This window comes from Vicugna pacos, chromosome 35 (assembly GCF_048564905.1).
Source record: "Vicugna pacos chromosome 35, VicPac4, whole genome shotgun sequence".
NCBI lineage: Eukaryota > Metazoa > Chordata > Mammalia > Artiodactyla > Camelidae > Vicugna > Vicugna pacos.
In genome coordinates, this window is record NC_133021.1 from 5214210 (window position 1) to 5237861 (window position 23652).

Below are 23652 nucleotides of genomic sequence, written 5' to 3' on the forward strand. Positions count from 1 at the left end.
TTTGTTTGGTATTTGCGTGGTGAGTATAACAAGACTGTGTAGCAAGACTGCCTCCACACACACTCGTGAAAACTACTGACACCAGTTTCCCACTTGACTATCATGGTCTGTTCAAGTAGATAGTTTGCTGCTGTAGCTTTGCAGTCCTTTTCCTGTAAAGTTGCACAAATTAGAAGACATTTTGCTGATTACTTGGCATATCCAGAAGTTTCATAATAGATCTGTTTTTCTGTTTAGGATTTCTTATAACTAAGCCAAATGATACGCTGTCTGTTAAAGATCAATGGCCTGAGGACATAATTTTAATGTTAAGAAGCCAACTTCAAATTAAGAATCTCAGAGCTGCCGGAAGTGACAGTTTTGATAGTAAGTAACTAACTTAAACTCTTGTAAAATTATTTTCAACTAAATTCAGCAGAGCTTTGTTCCATGGTTCATGGATATGTCTCCCACTATTTTGCTCATTGGTGATTTATCTGTGTGCTCTATAATTCCTGAGTTAGCTGGGTTAAATTCCCTGCTAAGATTATGGATTTCTCTCTTTCTTCTTATGTTTGGTCAAGTTTTGCTTTATATCTTACCATACTTCATTATTGACATTTACATAAATTTAAAATTAATAGCTCTCCTAAAGGACAGATCTTTTTATCCCAGTGAAGGGAACTCCTTTATCATTTTTACAGTTTTTGTTTGTATTTTTTTACCTTAAAAAACTACCATGCTTGCTATTAATGTGACCCTAACGTCTGGCTGGTTGTTTGCATGACACATTTTTTCTATCCTGTTGCTTTAACCTTTTTGTATCATTACGATTTTTCTGTGTCTCTAGTATATAGTATAGTATATAGTATGTAGTATAGCTTGTACTGTATATTTTTCAAATTCAGCCTGATTCTTTGTCTTTTAATTAGCACTCATAATCACACTTGGTCAAATTTTGATATTCTGAGATTTAAGTTGTACCATTTTCTTTGTGCTTTCTGCCTGATAAGTTTCTTTTAGTCTCGTTTCTGCTTTTTATTTTTAAATTGTTAACGTATTTTTTCTTAGACATATCTGGTAACCCTAGTTTAAACTTTATTATAAAGTGTGAACATGCCAAGAAAACTAGAGAATATCAGCCAATATTAAATGATTAGTTAAAATTTTTTGATATGCCAGAGTATCTAAAAAATAACAAGACTGGTTCTGTTTGCACAAGTGAAAACATATATACTCACGCATGTTTATAATTAAGTAGGTAGTGTCTTTTAGTAGTTTATTACCACAAAGTGTGCTTTGCTTGTATCATTGAGCAATGTGAGAAAGTATTATTGGGTAATTAACGTGTGCTGCGTATGGTACTGATGCCACACATCTGGTTCTCTGCTTGGTGCATTTGGAAGTCTTCTTACAGCTCAGAGTGTGAGTAAAGTATCAGATGGAAGTATTTTGCCTAATACTTGGAGCTGCTAGAAAGAAAAGACTCAGTAGTAAATATGATCATTGTAAAAATTACTAATTTATTTGTTAAATTAATTGATTTTAAATTAAGTAAAATTTGAATCATGAATGTATAGCCCGATACAGCCTTATGAACATCACTGTAAAGTTTTTAAAACTTATGTTATTTAAATTTTTTATTTCTTGGTATTCTTAAATTTGTTGTTTATTCTACCATTTACTGAGTGAAGGACATTGAATTCTGTTACTATGATTTTGGATTTATCTATTTCTCCTTGTAGTACTGGGCTCTTTATACTGCCTGTGTTATTAGCTGTATACAAATTTTTAAAAGTACATATTTCTGCTGAATTCAATGTTTTATTTATATTGAAGAGACCATCTTAATCTTTGGTAAGGTCCTTGATCTTGATTTCTACTTTGTCTGACATTGACAGAACTATAGAGGATTCATTTTGGTTAATATAGGCATAACATATCTTTTTTCATATATTTTCTTTCCACCTTTCTGTATTTTGTATTTTCTACACTTCTATATGTAAACTTTGGTCGTATGTCTTACAAGCAGTTTTTAGTCAGATTGCTTATAAATCCAATGTGAATTTCCTTGTTTCTAGAACATGTAATCTGTTTACAATTATTATAACTATTGATATATTTGAATTTAAATATTTTGAAGTACTTTCTGTTTTTTCCCCACTAATCCGTTTTTCTTTTTAAAATATATGTTGAGTCATTATTTTTACTTATTCCAATTTCTAAATCAGTTATGTTTTAAAATGTGGAAACTTAAAAAAACTCAGTATGCTTAGAAAAATGAAGTCTGTTTTCAGCTTTCTAAGTGTGTGTATGAAACAGCAGTGCCTACTCCTGCTTTCAGTAAAAACACTCTCATGGTCAGTTACACTTCATAGTCCGGACTTACTTTTTAATCATTTAAAAAATTGTGGTCATTTGCTTAAATTACTGTAAAAATGAAAGGAAACTTTGGTGCTTCTTAATAATTCAGAGGCTTCAGAATAAAACAGTTTAATGTTTTAGTGGATCACCAACTCCTGAAAAAATGGACATCAGGTGGTTTTTAACCTCAAAAATCCCATCTCAAATTAAGAATCGTGGAAGCTCAAAAACTGGTTTTGACAATTTCACTATGATATGTTTGCGTGTGGATCTCTTTGAGTGCGCTTTGAGTTTGTTGAGCTTCTTTATGTGAAGATTAGAGTTTTTCATAATTGGAGACGTTAATGATTATTATTTCTTCACAAATTCTTTCTTTCTTTGCTGTTCCTCTGAGGTTCCCATTACACATATGTTGGTACTCTTGTTTCCGCCAGTCTCTGAGGCTCTGTGCATTTTTCTTCATTCCTCTTTCTTTCTGATCCTTCGACTGGACAGTCTCAGTTTACCTGTTTGGTTTCACTGATTTGTTGCCTCTTTAGCCCTGCCTTTGGTTCCCTCTTTGCATTTCAGTTATTGTTCTTTCTGCTCTAGAATTTCTTCTTGATTCTTTGAAAGATTTCTGTCATATTATTGATATTCTCTGATGGTGAGATATAATTTTTATACTTTCCTTTAATTCTTTACACATGGTTTCTTTTAGTTATTTGAACATATTTATAAAAGCTGGTTAAAAATCTTTGTCTAGTAAGTTCAGTGTTTGGGCTTCCTCACTGAAAGTTTCTGTTGACTGCTTCTATTCTGTACCGTGTATTGGCTGCTTTGTTTCTTCTCATGCCTCATTTTTTAAATTGAAGACTAGCCATTTTAAATATAATATGCAACTATGGAGATCAGGTTACTCCCCTTCCCCAGGGTTTGCTGTTATTATTTATTTTATTGCTTAGTGAGTTTATTGGACTAGTCTATAAATTCTGTACAACTATAGTTGTAAGCCTGTTGATTTACAAGGGAGCAGTGGACCTGGGAAGAGGAGAGTGGAATTAGGGGATAGTCACATGCTGGAAGGCTCACTGGTTTTACCCAGAATCAGCCATTTAAAAAAAATGCTTCTCAGATTACTGCAAGCCTTTATTTAAAACATGGAGTTCTGAAAGTGCTGACTTTGTTGGGTTTTGGCCAGTATTTTCTTTGCTTCCACGGAGGAGTAGGTTTCAGACTGTTTTTATTCTGCTAATGTATCAGTACTTTTGAGTGTTACCTTGGATGGTATGAATATTACCATTTTTGATTGTGGTTATCTTTTAAGAAGTTTTTCTTCAGAAATAATATTAAATTTATAGAAAAGTTAAAATAATTAATACAAAGAAAACCTATATGTCCTTCATCTAGATTATTAAAACTTTTTCCACTTGGTTTTTGTCTTTATCATTTGCTCTTTTATGTAGTATAATCTGTTACGTATGTGTACATGGCATGTTTTTTCTGAACTATTTGAAAGCAAGTTGCGTACATCATAGCCCTAATGCTTCAGCATGTATTTCCTAGGTTTAAGCTTATTTTCTGTATAGCCACGATACAATTTTCAATTGCAGTAAACTTAAGATTAATATAATACTTTTTTAAACCTACCATTCATAATCCAACATTTGTCATTTTACCCAATATTATCCTTTATGACATTTTTTTCTTTCCAGTACAGAATCTAGTCTAGTGTCAGGTGTTGCATGTAGTTGTTATGTTTCTAGGCTTCTTCAATCTAGAATATTTCCTTAGCTTTTCTTTGTCCTTTTTTGACATTAACATTTTTGAAGGATATTGACTAAAGAAAGGGTCCTCATTTTGGACTTGTCTGATGTAATTCTTAGGTCATCACATCCAGCGCTGCAGTGTGTATATCCGTCGTTAATTTGTGATTTTAATAATGATCACCTGTCAACGTGCTTTCTGATTTCTCTACCTTACTATTTTTTTCCTTACCTACTAATAAGTAATCTATCAAAGATACTTTAAGATCATGCAGATATCCTATTCCCTGTCAAAATTGCCTAGATTCAGGATGTGTCACAGTGCTTCCCTGAACTAATCTCTGCTTTGAAGCTTCCACAATGGTGGTTCCCCCACTCTGGCACCACCCCTGCGTTTAAGCAGTTGGCACCTGGTCTGCCCTGCCCTCACCCGCACTTCTTTCTTCCTCCACTTACTGTTCTGCTGTCGATATGAAGCCATGGATTCTCGTTTTCTCAGCGGTTTTATAGCTCATACTTTTCTTCTTTTTTAGTTCTAGAATTATCCTAGCCTTGGCAAGAAGGAATTTGTTCAAGATAATTTCTGTGTCCTTATGTGACCCCAGTGCTCCTAGTCACTGAGAAACGCCCTGCTATTTAGTATGACAAGACGTCCCTCGCCGACTTGCGCGTTTCCTGTCTCATAGCTGATGTCAGCTGTTGTTCCTAGGAGCCTTGATGGTTTTAAATGGGAAATGTTGTTAGAAACAAAGATCTGATTGTGCCCATGGAGTGTCTTTGAGGTGTTCTGAGCACCCAGACTAGAAAATACACACAAACACGTGTGAATATACTAACATACATGTACATATTCATACACACATAGACCTGCACACACACTCGTGCGTATGTGCATGTGTGTACACACAGCCATATTTAGAAGTGATGAATTCCTGCAGATGCTTCTGGTTGCGGTCCACCCCTCGGGCGTGTCCTTTCCTCCCTCTGTGCACGGCATCCTTTCTTTCATGGTGTAAACCCTAACTCTGTACAACACCCGCCTGTTTACTTACTTGCTCAGTCCTGTGTGGCCCTGGCGTTGCTTGTTAACTGATTAGCTCACAGCAGCAGAGAAGCAAAGCAGGTGGAAGAGTCCGTGATTTTCTCACTCTTCCCGGAGACGGAGATACGGCGCCGTGTTCGTGAGGTGGTTGGATCAGGGCTTGCTTTCTTTTTTAGTTCATTTGGTTCAGTTCTTAAGTTGCTTTCATGTTTACTGCCCTCTTCACATCCTTGTTAGTATAATTGGGGGGGGATATGCAGAATATTCACCTACTTCTAAGAGACACAGAGAGAGCTAGAGCGCGCGCATCCTGTCCTGAACCCCTCCGCCTGCTTCCTCCGTTTGCCTTCTGTTGTGTGGGACTGCCGGTTTATTGTTTTCTGTTTCATTGTGTAATGTAAGTGCTTCTGTATTTTTCTCAGTTTTCTGCCTAACTTCCCCTCCTTTCTTACTTACCTCAAAGGTATTACACTGGATACCTGCTTTTTCACTTTTATTTTTCACTTGACATTCTCTCTTGGAAATTCTTTCATGTCAGTTTGGGAGAACTTTTTTATTCACTTTATGGCTATGTGTACAGCTGTTTATGTCAGATTATGTACCATTATTTATACCACATCATAGACTATAGTATATATCTTGGGTTATTTAAAGAATAAGTGATGGATATTTTAGGTGGTTTTGAATATTATGCAATTATAGATGATGGTATAATGAGTAACCTTGTGCATATGTGTTTTCATTATTTGGCCTATGATTATATAGTAACAAAGTATAAATAACAAAACATGAGATTTACAGAAATGTATTCAAAACACTCATTAAAACTTCTCTTGATTTTCATGTCGTATCTAGCACCATGGTAATTTATTTTTAACTTTATCAAAATGAAGGATAATTCTGCTGTACACTTGTATGAAGTTGGAGTCTAGGTATTTCATAGTAGATCTGTTTTTTGATTTAGTAGATTCAATGCATTTCTTTATGTAGGTTATGATGAAGTGTCAGATGAAAAGGATTCAGTAGCAAAAACTCAAATGCCAGTAAAGAAACAAAGAACTCTCAAGAGTGAAAGACTCTCTAGTAGGTTTAGTGATCATCAATATTATCAGACACACGGTTTGCAAGTGTCTTCCCCTATTCTGTAGGTTGTCTCTTTACTCTCCTGGTTGTTTCCTTGGCTGTGCAGAAGCTGTTTAGTATGATGCAATCATGTTCGTTTTGTTTCTGTTAGTTGTATTTTGGGGGTTGTTAAAAAAAAAGATCATAAATAACTTCACATTATTTTAAGTTAAACTCCTCGGAAGATCTTTTTTATTTGCTTCCTGGAGATGTATTTCAGCTTATACTTTGTGGAAATTTTACGTGTTGATTTGAAGTGTGAGTACCCTAAGACGACCAGAGAAGAGAAGTGAAATTATTGATACAGTTTAGTTGGAATTTCTGATCATAAGACTATTCCACGTTCAGTATCTGTTAAGGGCAATCCCTTAACAGGTGGATAGTTGACTCACAAAGGGTGTGTGCGCCTTTCAGCCAGCCCTGGGAGATTCCTGTTGCAAAAGGCCAGCAGACCTCTGACCTGTGTTAGTGTCCTTTTGCAGTAGTTCCAGTGGGTGAAGAGATGTTCCTGAGCTCGGTAACCAGAAAGCAGCAGGGGTCAGAGAGGCCCAGGGAAGGCAGCGCGGGTGGCCTGTTGGAAGTCCTCTGGAGCGTCTTGCTGGTTGGGTTTCCACTCAGAGGGAACAACCCGTATGCTCACCCCGTCCACGTGAGCCGTCAGGTCCCTGCGGGAAGAACGCAAGTATGTTAGTAGTCAGAGTCCCACCAACCTTCAGGCTCTGTATAACTTGGGGAAGAGAGGGCCAAGAGATTTGCAGAGGTCTCCTCTGGAGTAAGATGTTACATTTGCTGTAGGTCACATGGCCTGGAGTTTCACTTGGACATGAGGCCCTTGCCTGTATTAATGGCCCAGCCGCGTTGTCCCATGTGGATGAGCAGGAGTGCAGCCCTGTGGGATGGCGTCTTCGTCTGGGCCCCGCAGAGGGATGCTGTCAGTGTAGTGGAAGGCTGGGAGTCCCTCTGAGCGGGCTTTGTCCACGTCCTGCCTGACTGGCTGAAGACACGCAGATGGGGAACTTAGGGAGCCCTGGGGAAGGACGTTAGTGGCATATTTCAGTTACCCCTACATTAGGGTTCACTGATCCTGTCATGTGCATGAAGAGGGCTGCTGTGTGCCGGGTCTCCTCCTCTTGGGCGACAGCGTCCACAGCAGGCACAGCGTTCGTGCCTCCTTGGTACTGGCACTTTGTGCAGCCTTAATCAGCCCCCAGACCGTCGTGCGTAAGCCACGCGGGGCTGCTGAGTGGAGAAATCGTCCATGGAATGTGCTGGCTTCTGTAAGCTCAGCAACAAGGACACGTTTGTTGTTTACACCCAGGTAGTCAGTGTTGCTTTCGGAATCTGGTCATTGGGTGGCTAAAGATTCTCCACCTGTTAACATATCCTAACTTCAGCAAATCCCATCAGAATTTAGAGTGAGTGAGAGTGCTGGGTCACATAAATGACACATCTCTGCCAACAGTGCACTCAGTAGTAGAGGCGGTAACAACGGCATGGACCAGAGTCTGGCCGGAGAAGGTTTCTGTCGGTGCTGGTGGCCCCAGATCAGACAGCGTGGTCTGTTTTCCCCTCATCCTGTTGTGAGGCTGGCAGGGACTATGGTTACTAGTGTACAGGTGTCCAGAAGGCCCCAGAAGTACGATTACCCTCCACCTGCATTGTGAACTTCGTCCGTGGAACAGGCCCTCGTGTCTTCACTGGGGACGTAGGTGCCTCGGTGTAACCCCATGCTGTTTGTTTGGATCGGCAGCTGCAGTCGGGATGAGTGTGTGTGGCGGCCTCTGATGCATCTCGGGGTTGACTGAGGGGGAGCAGCACCTGCTGTATACACGGCGGCCACCACAGAGCGGGCCCTAGTAGGGCTACGCGTGGGGTCCTCACAGCCCGTAATCTGACCAGTGCTCTGCCTTGGCGGGGAGCATTACTTTACTCCTCCGGGGACCCTAAGTTATGGCAATTGCCCACGTCATCCAGGAGAGGGAGCATTATCACCATTTTTACGTTACTTTTCCTTTCTGGGCAGCAGCCAATTTTTGTGTGCCTGAAACTTTGCCTGACTAAGATCTGACTGTGTGACAACTGATGGCCACAGCTTATGGGGAGACTTGATTGAGCTTGGTGACCAGCGAGAGTCACAGAAGCGAACCTAGTAATCTGGGTCTGGTGCGACCCACTCTTTGGGGTTCTCTCTGGGTCAGCGGAAGAAGTGGTTCCAGAGCCCTTTTACGATCTTTCTCACTGAAAGAAGGAGTCTCACTGTCGGGCCTCACAACTAACAGGGGTCGGAGAGTGTGACTGAGCTTGCAGGGTCTCTGATGACATCTGGTCCACCTGGAGAACCGTAGCCATTAACCTGGGAACTGCTGCCCTCACTTTCTCAGCCCTGAGGTCAGAGGGACATCAGGGGAAGTTGACCAGAGCTTGGAGGCTAAAGTGAAGGACCAGCGTTCCCCTCAAACGGACAGTCGTATTTAACAGTTCTCGAGAACCTTCTGGGGTGCTCTGTGGCCTCACCAGCGCTCCCCGAGATGCACTGGCATGACTGGCAGAGGGTCCCATTGGAGCCTCACCCTCTGCAGTGATGCTTTTGCCCAGCCCCAGTGACCCACCTGTTCCCTGGCACCTCCTGCCCCAGAATGAACCACCTGTTCCCGGACACCTCCTGCCCCAGTGACCCACCTGTTCCCCGGCACCTCCTGCCCCAGGGTGACCCACCTGTTCCCCGACACCTCCTGCCCCAGTGACCCACCTGTTCCCCGGCACCTCCTGCCCCAGGGTGACCCACCTGTTCCCCGGCACCTCCTGCCCCAGGGTGACCCACCTGTTCCCCGGCACCTCCTGCCCCAGGGTGACCCACCTGTTCCCCGGCACCTCCTGCCCCAGGGTGACCCACCTGTTCCCCGGCACCTCCTGCCCCAGTGACCCACCTGTTCCCCGGCACCTCCTGCCCCAGGGTGACCCACCTGTTCTCTGACACGTACAAGTGCTGTGTAGGGTCTACAGGGATTTTACTTTTTTGGAAAAGCATTTTGTTCCATTGATCAGTTTGTTCACTGTGCCAGAGAGAGAGCTGCCAGTTGCCAAGCTGGCCAATTAAGATAACAAACCAAACAAAGTAAAAGTAAGCATTCATTCACTTAGCCTGATAGTATAAGCAGGAATCTAAACAGAAAATGGCTGAAGCTCTACCAGTCTGCATTTTCCAGCACTGGGCAAGGGTCAGGTGTGTCATCAGAGACAGGAGAGGGTGGGGCAGCATTTCCCTGGCCCACACAAAAGGCTCCTGCTGTTTGAAAGAGTCCTGGGCCCTGGGCCCTGAAGGTTGACAAGGCAGAGTTAAGAGTGGATGGGTACTTTACCCTGAGTCAGACTGCGAAAAGTGTCTTCCAGGTGCACCTATTAAGGTGGTCTAGGCAGAGGCGTCTGAGCAGTGCAGTGTCTCAGGAGGCCTCCGAGTGGAGGTGCCTGGGCTGGAACGCAGGTGCGTGTGGGACCCCGGTCAGCTGGAGTGGGGCTTGGGGTCGGCAGCGGTACACGCAGGACTGCGCGTCACGTCAGCGTGGGCTGGAGGCGGACTCCATTCATTCTGTGACTGCCTGTGAGGCTGAGAGGTCACACACAGGATGTGCACACACACATCCATCCATACGTATACCTGCAAACACAGACACACTTAGGAATCTGCGCTCTTCCTGGCCCCTCAGCTCCAGCTGGCCCCTCAGGGCTCGTTCCTGCCTCCCTCCACCCTCTGTGTGTGTCCTTGCACAGTGGCTTCCAGCAGCGTCAGCACGTTTAAACGCTCACTCCTTCCTGTAACACTTCTAAAATTGCTCACAACAGCCTAGCTGACGCCACTAGGAAAACGCCCACTGACATTTTTGTGGATGCTTTTTACGTCCCACTCTCTTGCTCAAGACTGAGAGTGTGTCGAGTCCTGTTGGTAAGGTGCTTGGCTTTGTGCTTCTCTTTTCCTTCAGCAGGTTCGTTACGTTTGCTTTCAGTTTTAGTCTTCATTTTTATATTTTTTAATTAAATTTAATTTTCTAGTGTGTGTGGCTACTTTTAACTCTTTTCCTAGGAGTCTCTCTCCTGCTTCTTCTCAGGAACTGTGTTGGTGGTTTCTGCTACGTTCCTCAGCCTGTGAGCTCCTGCTCCTCCATCATTTGCACAGCTTCATACTTCCCGCAGCTCTAATGTGTCATGGCACTCGCCTTTGTTTTCAGCAGCCTTTAACTTGGGACCCAGCTCTGCAGCTGTCCCCATCCAGCGCGCCAGGTCAGGCAAGACAGAAACCAGTGCCGCAGGCACTGCCTAGACATGCCAGAAAGTTGCATGCAAGTTTCACTCTTTTTATCCCAGTGGAGGAGCTGGAAATTAGAAGGCTTCCTTGTGATTGTGGCGCACTGTGCAGGGGAGGAGGGGAGGGCTACGATGGGCAAGATGCCATGAGCTTTCCTACCCTTTTTGGTGCAGGTTTTCTTGGTAAATAATCCACGTAAGTGATGCAGATTCTTAACTGGTTTCTAGAGTTCACATAAAGGTATTTTGGCTGGTGTATGTTGTTAACTCTGTGTCTCCATGGGGGAATGGGGGCCTTGGAACTTCTTTAGTCCTCTGTCTTGCTGGTGTTTTATGCTGTATTTAAGTTTTAACTTACGTGAAAAGCTTAGGAAAAAGAGAAAATAATATAAAGTGTATTTGATGCCTAGGATTTTTAATAAAATGTTGAGACACTTTCAACATTTACTAACTAAGACTCTTCTATTTTCATATTAGATCTGGCATTATGGTAATCAACATATGACTATAAAAATGAGGAAAATGTATGCTGTGCATGAATCTCTGTAAATGTGAGTTAGGGGTCTCACAGTAGATCTGTGTTTCTGTTTGATTATGTGCTTCTCCTTAAGTAGCTCAGGATAAGGTACCAGACGGAAGTCTTACATATGAGCATCAAGCCTTACCATCGACAACACAAGAGCAAGCAAACACACAAAGGACGCCTGGAGGTGAAACAGACGTTAGTAAGTATGATAATTTCCGATAAATTTAAATTATTTTAATTAAGCTCAGAAGAAGATTTTTTTATTTCATGAATATGTGTCTGACGTTACATTTTATGCAACATTTCTCGTTTCTTGGACCATCGTTGTAAATACGCTAAGACCATTAGAGAACAAAAGTCAGAGAGTTCATAGCTTTCGCTGGTATTGCCAGCTGTATTGTTTCACAGCCGTGGGGCATACAGTCGGACACTCAGTTTCAGAGCAGTGATTTTCTTGCAGAGGGCGCCGCACCCTGTGGCAGTAGTCTGCTGCCACAGACTGTGACTGGTGAACAGGACTGCTGCTGAGAGCTGTAGCTCAGACAGCAACTGGGGATCAGTGGGTCCAAGGGAAGAGTATCCTGAGAGGCCTGTCAGGGAGCCTCAAGTGCCTCCTCTGTGGCTCCACTGAAAGGAGTGGTCTTTGTGGTAACCTAATGGGTAGATGCCACCAAGAACCCCCGTAAGGAAGATGAGAGTGCAGGTAGCCAAACCTCCCCACTCGCCGCGGGGCCTCGCTTTCATTTGCTGAGGTGGAGGGGGCCGGGGCTTGGCAGGCTTCCTCTTTGGAGTGGGAGGCTACAGGTCACGCCCAGGGGCTTCGGTTAGGTGCTGGGTAGCTGTAGTAATGGTCCAGTCACGTTGCTGCATGTGGGTCAGGAGGACCGCTGGCCCTTGCTTGGTGGTGCCCTGGGGGGCATGTGCTCCCTCTGGGTGCAGGAGGTTTCCCAGGCATGGCTGTTTGAAGACAGAGAGTTGAGTTCATGTAGCTTTCTGGAAGGACATCAGTGAGGCGTTGCAGTCCATTCCCCACGGGGCAAGCTGACCGTGATCTCCATGTGGACAGAGATGCTGCCTCGGGTGTGTCATTGTCTGTTATAAAACACCGAATCCCCTCGCCTGGACAGTAGCTTCTGTGGCAGTCACAACGTCACAGACAGCTGGTGCCCGGGACTGCGTCACTGAGCTACCAGTTGTCACTGGAGCTGTGCACACACAAGGACCTATGCCCAGGTCCACTGAGCTGTTGAATGAAGAAGCAATCTCAGGGACAGTTTCTGCTTCATTAAGCTGATCAGTAAGGACAATTATTTATTCTTCTTCCTTAGGCATTTCTTTTTGAGAAGCAAGGCACTAGGTTCTGGTAGTTGGATGGTGTCACAGCCTTCCGCCCGTCTTGCTAAAGTGGCAGGTTCCATCAGGACTTAGGGGTGGTTCAGGTAGGGGTTCGTGTTAGCAGTACATCTATCCCAATGATACGTTCTGTAGTGGGGGCCACAGCGTAGGGATTTTGAGGTGGCCTGAGTGGACGCACTGTTGATGTGGGGTCTGGGGAATTTTCCCGTGGTTGGTGGCTTTGGACTACCGCCTCAGCATTATCACTCCCCCCTCACTGGGTGTCGGGGGTTGTGGGGAACACAGTGGTCAGAGCACCAGCACCCCAAAGGCCTGGGCGTGCAGTTCTCCTGCACGTCTCTGCTGAACTCTGACTTCAGCACAAGTCCTCACACTCCCCCTGGGTACCTGGGGCCTGCCCTAACCCGTGGTCTTGTTTATTCTGAAACCCATAGCATCTTGGTAGAAGCTGGGAGAGTGCTCTGATTCGTGGTGCGTGTCCCTGGGAAAAGCAGAAGTGTGGTGTCTGCGTTAGTCCGGCTCGCCTTACCCCACTGCCTGGTAATTGGCACACAGCCCATCAGTCTGCTCCTCTGAGACCCTGTTTTGGGGTAAACACACGCTTTGATCTCTTTAAGGCCTTTGCCCGCATGGTCCCGGAGGGGTTACTAGCCTGCCGTTTTTACATCACTCTCTCTTCTGATCAGTCCTTTCTTCCTGGCGTTATCCACTACTACATGTCCAGAAAGTTGCCAGTTAAGGTCAAGGTTATGTTGTGTTCCACTGCACATATGTGCTACATCTTCTTCATCCGTTCATCTAGTGATGTGCACTTACGGTGCTTCCGTATCTTGGCAGCTATAAATAGTGTTGCTGTTAATAGTGGGGTGTATATATCTTTTTGAATTAATGTTTTTGTTTTTCTCGGATATATGCCCAGGAGTGGAATTACTGGGCTATATGGTGGTTCTACTTTTTGGTTTTTGAGAAACCTCCATGTTGTTCTCCGTAGTGGCTGCACCAATTTGCATTCCCACCAAGAGTGTACAAGGGTTCCCTTTTCTCCGCATCCTTGCCATCATTTATGTTTGTGTTGTTTTTGATGGTGGCCATTCTGACAGGTGTGAGATGGTGTCTCATTGCGATTCTGAGTTGCATTTTCCTAGTATTAGTGATGTTGAGCAACTTTTCATGTTCCTGTTGGCTGTCTGCTTTTCCTCTTTTGGAAAAGTGTCTGTTCAGGTCTTCTGCCCATATTTTAAATGGGTTAGTTGGTAGTTTGTTTGCTTTTTAACTGAAGTACAGTTGATTTAAAATGTTGGAAAGAAGATTATGTTGTAGACCAATTTCCCAGACCTTATGAAGATGTTTGATTGAGTTTGGTGTCCAAGAGTAGTGGCACAAATGAACCGAGAAACCTGAGTCTGGTTAAAAAAAAAATTCTCGTCATCTACATCATTATTCCTTCACTGTGTATCCTGGTACCACCAGGGTGGCTCATGGAGTCCCTGTGGTCTTTTCAAGTACACTTAGAACAGGTTCTACACAGACAAAGATGAGCCATCTGTCACATCCTGACCAGGACCCAGCCAAGGAAGGAGAGAGTCTTGGATGCTGGCTGTGTTTTTTCGTACTCCTTTCTTGCACCTCCTTGTGCGATGTGGCCGCTGTCAAGTCCTCCAGGAAAGGGTTTCTGTATTAGCAACGCAACAGGTTTTCAGGATCACTTCCTTAACAAAATACTTCTTTAAATGTGAAGATGAGCTACCCACATCTCTAAGGTCTCCTCAGGTCACTGGGAGAATTGGTGCTAAGGACTCTGCCTTCCTTTTCATTAAATCTTGCATCTCAGGAGTCACTGCGTCACGGGCCGAGCATCAGTCCCAGGAGCATTAGAACTAACGGTAGTCATTGAGTGCAGGGTCGCCAACAGCTTTCAGGCCCATGACTAATGGAACTGTCATTAACCTAGGAATTTCTTCCCAGTTTTGTCAAAATCCCTCTGTTTGATGTTTAATTTGACCCAGCCACTGGGCATCTTGGCCAGTAAAAGAGGGCCGTTAAAATAGAAGGACTGTAGTTCCTTCAAAGAACAAACAAGTGGCTGTAACGATAAAACAGGGCTCTCCTAAAGCACGTTGCACAGTCCGCCAGCACCTCCTGAGACGCGGTGACCGGAGTGCTCATGTGCCCGGGGGGCCTCTGACTCTTGTAGATGAGCTGGTCGTGCCCCTTACAGAGCCCTGAGGACGCACTGGGGCTCCTTCCAGGAGGGGACTGTGCTCCACTGACCACTCTGATGGCTGCGCTGATTTGTCAGGGAGAGGGCTGCCGGTTCTTGAGTTGGTCACTTAAGATAGAAAGTAAACTGAAAGCGGGAGTAAGCGTTAATCACACACTGTGGTAGTAGAAGAGTCTGTGCTGGCTGGTGCCAGCTGCACCAGTGCTCCGTCCCCTGAGAGCAGCCTCGATGGGGGTCAGAGCTAGCCGTGCCGACAGGGCTGGCTGGAGGATGGTCATCACAGCTGGGGGAGCCCCAGACAGAGAGCTGCTTCTGCCTATTGACTGGAGGCTGAGATGAGGTGGAGGTGGAGAGGGCTAGGAATGCGAAAGCACTGGGGACGGAGTCAGAACCAGTGAGAATGTCTGCAGGGGCCGGTGGAAGGCGGTCTGGGTCAGTGCGCTGCCCGAGGGGACCCACCAAAGATGCCTCGGCGTCGAGGTGCCCAGACAGAGAACGCAGATCCCGCCAGCCTGGGGGCCCTTAGTCCATGACTGCAGCTTCCTCTGGTGTCTGCAGGTCTCTGGCCGTGCCTCGAGTGCAGTGGGGGTGGGGGAGGACTTCCAAGAAAGACAGCTGCCAGTCAAGCCTTTGTGATTGTCTGAGGTTGGGCCTGAAAGATCACATGGAAGATGTTGGCCTGGGGTCAGTGCCTCAGTTTAAACACATGCGCATCCACATACGGGTGCATGTAGTGAGCTTACCCATACAGTCATCCTCACGTGTGCTTCCATTCCACGTAAGGCAGACTGATCCTGGTCTTTTGCGTGAACAGGAATATTTAAAAGGGCACTTGTGATATCAGCTGCTGCATACCTGCTTCTCTCAGCTGGACAGTAAACCTCTGTGGAGGTCACAGCAGCATGTGACACCCGGGTCCAGAGCTGTACTGTGGCCTTGAGCCACACGCATCCATTAAAAAACCCTTCTCACCATTTTTATATCACATCTAGCATTATAATAATTATAATTTTTTAAAATGGGAGAAAGTGCTGATGTACGTTAGTCAGTAATTTGAAAGTATAGAGTCAAACAGTATTTCTGTTTTTCCACTTGTTGCACTGAATACCTCTCTTTATGTAGCTCATGATGAAGGACCAGCTGAAAACCCTATGCTTGAGCATCAGGGCTCAGTGTTGGAAACCCAGCTGGAAGCAAAGAAACAAAGACCTTCTGAAGGGAAAAGACTCAGTGGTAAGTATACTAATTATAGATAACTTTAAATTATTTTCAATTAAACTCCTCAGAAGGTCATTTTTCTTTGGTTCGTGAATATGTATTTGAATATATATTTTATAGAAATCTTATATCTTGACTTAAAGTGTGAATACCCTAATTTTAACTAGGGAACTAAGACAAAATTACCCGTACCCTTTGGTTGGTATTTTTGGCCCCGTGGGTGTTCCGTGGTCATGGGTCAACCACTCAGTATCCACCATGGTTCTGTAATAGGCCAGTAAATGTCTTGTAAAGATTGTGTACCTCCCAGCTGGCTCCTGGAGATAGGAGTTTGAAAGCCCAAAGGGGGGCCTCTGCCCTATGTTGGCGGTCTTCTGCCATAGCCTCCAGTTGGTAAACAGAGATACTGCCGAGTTCTGTAACTCAGAGAGCACGTTGGGTATAAGGGTGCAGGGGGAGGCAGGGCCTCGCAGGGCCTCCATGGCAGCCTCTTGGTCGTGGCCCCACTGAAGGGAGGTGCCCTCACGGACCCTCCATGGGGAATAGTAGTGTGCACGTCGTGTGACTGCCCCGCCGGCACTGGGCCTTCTTTCCACTTGTTGCGGTAGAGAGGACCAGCGCCTGGGACTCATCTCTGTAGTGAGGTGTCTGCCCCTTACAAATCATACTCAGGAATTTTATCAGGGCACCAGGTAACTCTGCTTTGTCTGTAGTAAAGGCCCCACTGAGTGTCCAGCCTTTGGCAGTGCCCATGTTGGGCCCACTGAGAGGATGTCATCAACAGAGAGGACGTCTGCTGTGCCCTGAGTGGGACTGTGAGCGTGTGTGTAGTGAGCTGAAGGGCCACGCCCCCCGTTGGATCTGGGTAAGGAGCCCATTGATAATAGCCTCCGACCTAATGGCCAGACCCCTTACCCAGACCCCTTACCCTCACCTAGTGAACACTGTGTCTCTACCTCACCCTAGTGTCAGGGGCTGAGATCAGTCACAGTCCCGTTATCCAAAAGGCCCGAGAGATCCAGTTCTTTCCCGCCTCCCCATTAAACTCTGACCTTAGCCTAGATCTTCATGCTCCCACTGAGGACAGAGGAACCTGGTCTAACCCACTGTCTTGCTCATCTTTGAAAGTGGAGAGTGCTTGATAAAGGCTGGTGGGCTCTCAGATTCTGGTGAAGATTCAGCAGAAGGAGATGATGAGCAGCACATGTGTTGCTCACAGGGGCTGTCAGCACGTGGCCCCCAGGTCAGCCTCCTTCTGGGCATCCCTCGGCCCCTGCAGGCCGTGGTTCCTTGGTAGCGAGCCCTTTGGCCTGCTTCTTTGACCCTCATCATTGGATGTTCCTGTAGGTCTCTTTTAGAGACCTAGGCCCGGATTGTCTGGGAGCAGGTTCCTGGGGACCATTTTCACGTTGCTTTATGGTTGGTAAGCCGCTGCTGCCCTGGCAGCAGGGCCACCAGGTTGTCAGTTAATGCCCAGGTTGTGAGCTGCCCTGTGACCAGACCTTATGAGGAGGTTTACTTGAGTTTGAAATTAGAAAGACTGGAATAAATGAATCAAGAAGTCTGGGTCTGGTGAAGAATCTCCATCCTCACTCCATCGGTGTAGACTCTGGGACCACCAGCGTGGCTCAGAGGGACGCTCTCGTTTCTGCACTGGTGGTGTGGACATGGTTTTCGGTGGCGGGGAACTCATACTCATCAGAGGTGGGCCATCCTGTCAGAGCCAGAACTGGACCCAGCTGAGGACGGAGGGGGTCTCCAGTGTTTGCTCTTTTCATTCCCCCCTTTCCCACCTCATCAGCAACGTGACTGCTCCCAAGACTCTCTGAAGAACGTGTTGTGTAGTGACAAGCTCAACAGTGCGTGCGCCCTTTTCCACTAAGTTTAACAAGATGAATTCCTTCAACATGGAGGCAAGCTACCAGGGTTTAAGATCTCTTTCATAGCTGGGAAAAGTGACCCCGTGGTTCTCATGTTTGTTTTCACTAAAGCACGTGGCCCAGTAAGTCACAGGCTGACCTCAGTTCCAGGAACAAGCTCAGAGCCGAGCACGGTCCCTGGGCGCACCGCGACGAGGGGTGGCCCCGGTGACGTTGGCCCCACCGCTGGCAGCACTGCCGGACCCCCAGCAGTTGCCGCAGGTTGCGTCCCTGGGCTTCTCAGAGCCCCTCTGCCAAGTCTCTAACTTGACTGCCCTGCAGGTGTCCTGGCCAGCGGATCGAGATCTGAAGGGAAGAACCTTTGCCCCCCAAGCTGAAAGCCCGTCTGCTAGTAACCCTTGCCCGCCGGGAGCGCCCGCGTGGCCGCAGCGCTGTCGGCACATGCTGGCCCCCTGCTGATGGCCCTGCAGCGCCCTCCGCCGCCCCAGCCCGCCGTGGCCCCGGACTCACTACGCCCCCTGAGCTCTGCCTTCCACAGGGCACTGGGCTTACCACCCCTGCTTGCTGCTCCAATTTGAGGGGGAGGTGCCGGTTCCCGGGATGGCCAATTAAAGTAACAAGCCAAACTCAAAGTAACAATCAAGCCTTTATTCACGTACTGCAATAGTGCAGGCGAGAGGAAAGGGCCCGGCTCCAGCAGCGCTCTGTTTCCGCTCTTGAAACAGCAGGGGTGAGGGTAGATGCACCAGTGCAGACTGGACTGAGACGTGGGAGAGGACGGTCCCACGGCTGAAGGAGCCCAGACAAAAGGCTCTTGCTGTTTTGTGGGCCCTGTGTCCTTGGGAGGTAGTGGTGGGAGGGCTGGGCGGAGGCTCGTCCTGAGTGCCAAGTCGGGCCTGAGGAAAGGGTCTTCCAGCCCCACCCGCAAGGCAATGTAGGCAGTGTGGTGCGTGAGTGGGCCGCTGCACAGGTCAGTGCCCAGTGAGCCCCCGCTTAACCCCACCCCTGCCAGGAGGCTTCCCATGAGGTGAGCGGACTCGGAAAGCAGCGGGATGAGAGCGTGGCGGGGAAGGCAGCGGTGTCCACAACCACAGCTACCTCGAGTCTCTTGTGGGCTGAGGCGCTCCTTTCCCCGTGAAAACTGCCGGGTCGGCCTCTGATTGTCTCAGATTGTGCCCAGCCTGGAGTCGGCCTCCTTCAGTACATTCACGTGTTTACATAAACGTATATACGTATCCACATATGATCCATACACACGTGTGCCCACAGACTTGCACGTGTGCATACAAACCTGCGTAGACGCGCTTAGAGTTCATGATACATCTTGGAAATCTTCGATTTGGTCCATTCCCTCAGGGCTTATTCTTGCCTTCTTCTATTTCCTGTGTGTGTATTTCTTCCACGTGTGAGTCCTGACGGAATAACATAACACGTTCACTCATTTGTTCCATCTCGCTGTGCTTCTAACATGATTTTGGAATTGCTTAGCACAGAGGTCTAGAAACACCAGCCAACTGGAGATGCTCGCCGTGTGTTTACAATCTCCAGCCTCTGCCCGCTGGCGAGGGTGTGTGTCAGACACTGTGCTGATGAGTTGCTGGCCTTAGTGCTTTTCTCTCTCACTAGGCTCATTTCTTTAAGTTTGCTTTCAGTTTTAGTTCCTTTTTTGTGATTTAATTTATTTTTGAAATATTTGGAAGATGAACCTGTTTCTCAAGGTAAAAAGCATGCATCCAGGTGTCTTAGAGGAGAGCTGTCTCTCCCCCAGCTCTCTCCCTTTCGTCCTGCAGGTAACCAGCTCCATTATTTTCTGTCTCACTTATTTCATTTTGTAAAGGTAAGTATCTCTAATTCTCTTTCTTATTTCCCCTTCTTCCTTATCTAGTATGTACCTTGCAAGATTTTCCCTTTTGGGTTTTCTCCCCTGCTTAATATTGTCTCCTTAAAATCTCTCCAATTCAATTTATAGAGGTTCATTTGATTCCTTTTAACTATCTACACACAGCTGTTTGAACCATATTTACTGTAATTTATGAAGTTTATAGTACATACTAGCTTATTCATTCACTCCCATGCATGAACATTTATGTGCAATTACAAGTAATGCTGTAATTAGCAAATTGTACATATGCGTTTTATTGGTTGGTCTATGAAGTCAACATGATCTACAAAACATATAAATAACCTAAGAGAAACAGAGACAAATATAAACTATATGTAATGCCTAGAAATGTTTATGAAGTAATGAGAAAGCTTCAAAACACATCTACTAAAATGCTTTTCACAATAACCTTACTAGATCTAGCATTATGTTAATTTAGTTATAACTTCATAAAAATGAGAATGTTACTGTGTGTTTGTTATAAATTTGACATATAGAGATTTCACAATAGACGTATTTTTCTATTTAGTGGACTAAATATGTATCTCACGTAGGTTATGATAGAGCATCATATGAAAATCGTACGCCGGAGCACCAAGAACCAGCGTCAGAAACCCGACCAGAAGCACAGAGACAGAGAGAGAAGAGACTCCGTAAATGTAGGTACAGGTAGCTTTAAATGACTGAATATCCATTACAGCCAAAGACCTTGTCCTCTGGCTCATAAATCTATTTCACTGTAGATCTTGTGGTAACGTTACGCTTGGACTCGAAGCATAACCTGCCCTCAGGTGACCAGGGCGCCAAGGCTGGAGCGTCCGCAGCTTTGCTCGGGATTTCCGGTTGTCGTGCTTTTCGTAGCCGTGGGTCACGTGCTCATTATCCACTAACACCAGTAATAGGCAAATAATTGTCCTTCAAAAGGTGTGTGCCTTTCAGGTAACTCCCCGAAGTGAGGAGCCCACCAGCCCAGTTCAGTCCAGTGTCCTGTGCAGCCGCCTCCTTCCAGAGACTCTAACTGCTGGACAGAGGAGGTGCTGTGAGCTGTAACTCAGCAGCAGGTCAGGGGCCTTGGGGAAGAGAGGCCGGGGAGGCCCGTTCGCTGGCCTCCAGAGCATCCTGTTGGTTGACAGCCACTTAAATGAAGAGGCCTTTTGGGTAACTCAACAGATGGTTGCAGTTAGCACCGCACTGGGGAGCACGTGAGTGCGAGCAGTGGATAATCCCACAGGTTTCCGGCCCTTCCTGTGTGTGTTGGGGCCGAGAGGACAGGCGCTGGCAGTTGTCACCCCTGCAGTGATGCACGTTGCCATTTTCCCTGGGTTCGCCTGGGTGCAAGGTCCTTGTACCACATCCCCGTTAATGACCCGGCTGTGTTGCAGAATGCAGGTTAACGTAGTGTCCAGTCCTGGTTCGGTAGTTCCCTTGCCTGGGCCCACCAGGACGATGTCACCAGTGTAGTGGGAGGCTAATGCCCCATCTGGGAGCGGGACTTGTTTCTGCTTGTGGCCTTGCGAAAGGACGTTTCAGGTGTATTGCAGCCCATTACACACAAAACTAACTGACCCTGAGCATTTACGTGGACAGGGTGCTGCAGAGGGCATTTGCGATACGAGTGGCTTCGCACCTGCTTCCCTGGGCTCAGGCAGTGGCCTCTGTGGCCGTCACAGTGGCAGGCGGTACCAGCGTCCTGATCTGTCTGCACCACAGGGTTAAACTGCCTGTAACCAAATGAGTCGACAGGCACCTGAGGCCGTGTACGCAGCTGACTTAGGTACTGACTCGAGGCGCGGTCTCAGAGAGGTCATTGGCTTGCTTAAGCTCAGCAAAGAGGGCAGTAATTTCTTTCTCTTCCCTTAGTGGCTGTCTTTGAAGGCAGATGTCTAGCACTGGTGGTCTGGTAGGTTTTCAGCCTTCCATCTGCCCCACTGCCATGGCCCCGATGGCAGTGCTGCTCCCCAGGGCTGGGAGCTGATGCGAGTTGGAGTTCACAAAGAAGATACGTCTATACTAATAACACACTCAGTCGTGGGAGCTAGAAAACGAGAGGCTTATGGTGCCCAGGGGAGTCCCCCCAAGCCCATGGCCGGGTGTAAGTGAGGGTCAGGTGGCACCGACTACCCCTCCTCCTGGTGTCGGAGCTGTGGAGATAACAGTCATCGGCAGGCTGGTATCCAGATGACCCAGGGAGTGCAGGCTCCTCCCACTGCCTCTTGGAAGTCTGAGTTGGCGTACATCCTCAGATGCCACTGGGGATATAGGGACCTTGGCCCAACCCCTAATTGGTTTATTCTTAAACTCAAGCATTCTGGGCAAACATAGGCTGAGCTCTCTGATTCTGGGAGGGGCAGAGACAGGAGCACGTGTCCTGGCACTAGTGTCCTCACCGTTTGGTTCTCGTGGGGCTGCGTGTTGGCCCCCGTGGCTTCCTGGCATAAGATGCTCGGTGGAGAGTCCGTGCCTCCCATCCTCGGGGTGCTGTCGCTGAGGAGTTAGGCAGTGCCAGGGTGCTCGTTGTGGGGGGCTGAACCTCTCAGGAACCAAATGTCAGCCAGCAGCAGGAGGACTGTGTCAGGTGTTGGTGTCTTTTCCCTGTCCCTTTCCTTGACCTCTCTGGGCAAAGTGGCCCCTGCCGGGGCATTCAGAACCCGGGGTCTGCAGTGACATGGCCAGCAGCTGCCGCTGTCCCTCCCCACGTCCACAAGGGGCGCGCCTCCAGGGTGGCGGCTCCGTCTCCTCAGGCTGCTGGTCAGGTGAGACTGAGAGATCTGGATTCTTTTTCATTAAACACGAGTCTCAGAAACGCTGTATCACAGCCTGTCCATCAGTGCTACAGACGTGCTGAGAGCTGCCCGGAGCCACTGGCGCAGCTGGGCCGGCAGTGTCTGCAGTGACTCGTGTGCGCAGCGACACGGCTGAGTGGTGTTTCACTTTGTACAGCTTCCCTTTCCTTCTTGCTCGAAAGGCAGCATGCTGGATACTCTCTTCAGGTGTTTCCCCACTAGGCATCATTCCTGAGAAACGTTTCCAGGTCAGCTTGTTGGGGTCCTTTTCGCTCCTGTTAGACGTGTATGTGCAGCTGCTTGTACCGCATTACGTCCCGTGTCTGTGTTATCACGGCTTCCGTACGGTACTCAGTCTCAGTCTCCTGTGCTTGGGTGTTCAAGTCATTCTGAGTGTCCTGCCGTTACAGGTGTGCCGTCATGAAGAAGCTTGTGCACATGTGCTTTCATTGCTTGGAATATATAGTAACTAAGAATATTAAAAAACTAAGAAAATCAGGACCAATATAAAACATATTTAAAGTCGAGGAATATTAATGATTTGATAAAACACCTTACACACACACAGCCATCTAAACTTTTCTCACAGTTTTCATGTCAGATCTCCCATTATGGTAATTTAATTACAACTTTATAAAAATGAGAGAAAGTGTGGCTGTTCACTGGTAATAAATTGAAATATGGAGATTTCACCGTAGATCTCCTTTTTATTTCGGGGACTGAGTTCTTCTCTCCATGTAGCCTGGGATGGAGGACCAGACGGAAACCCTGAGCTTGAGCCGTGGGACTCAGTGTCACAGCCAGAAATTCCAGTGAAGAGCGCGCGCTCACAGAGGGGAACAGCTTCCAGTCACAGAAAGCATTCAGTTATTTTACAGTAACCCCGCTGGAAGATTTTTGCATCTGGGTTCACACATAGGTGTTTGGGCAAACGCTTATAGACGTTTAGGCTCTGACTAAAGTGTGAGTGCCACCACTGCTCCGAGGTCTGTAACGCAGGCGCCGGATGAGGCACGGGAGGCCTGGTCGAGGGCCTTCCGGGGGTCCTCTTGGATGTGTCCTTGCTGAGAGGACAGCAAAGGCACCACACAGGAAAGTGGAAATGCAGGTAGTTGAAGAACTCTTCACTGTCTTTTTGTTTGTTGCGGTTGAATGGCCAAAGCGTGGCCGTCTCCTCCCCTGGAGTGAGGTGTCACGCCCCGTAGAGACCATGGCCCGGAATTTCACTAGGGTGC

General features: G+C 46.9%; 1 protein-coding gene across 2 annotated transcripts in view; it reads left to right on the forward strand.

Moving 5' to 3' along the window:
* CCDC7 (coiled-coil domain containing 7) overlaps positions 1–23652 on the forward strand; it is a 177810-nt gene that overhangs the window by 110703 nt on the left and 43455 nt on the right. For both annotated transcript variants that reach the window (XR_012067091.1, XM_072955093.1), the window contains exons 20-23: positions 238–366; positions 11163–11276; positions 15777–15887; positions 20189–20293. Coding sequence is in view for 1 of the 2 variants with exons in the window: in XM_072955093.1 (XP_072811194.1) it covers positions 238–366; positions 11163–11276; positions 15777–15887; positions 20189–20293 (459 nt within the window). In the remaining variant the exon portion in view is untranslated. The remainder of the gene's footprint in view (positions 1–237; positions 367–11162; positions 11277–15776; positions 15888–20188; positions 20294–23652) is intronic.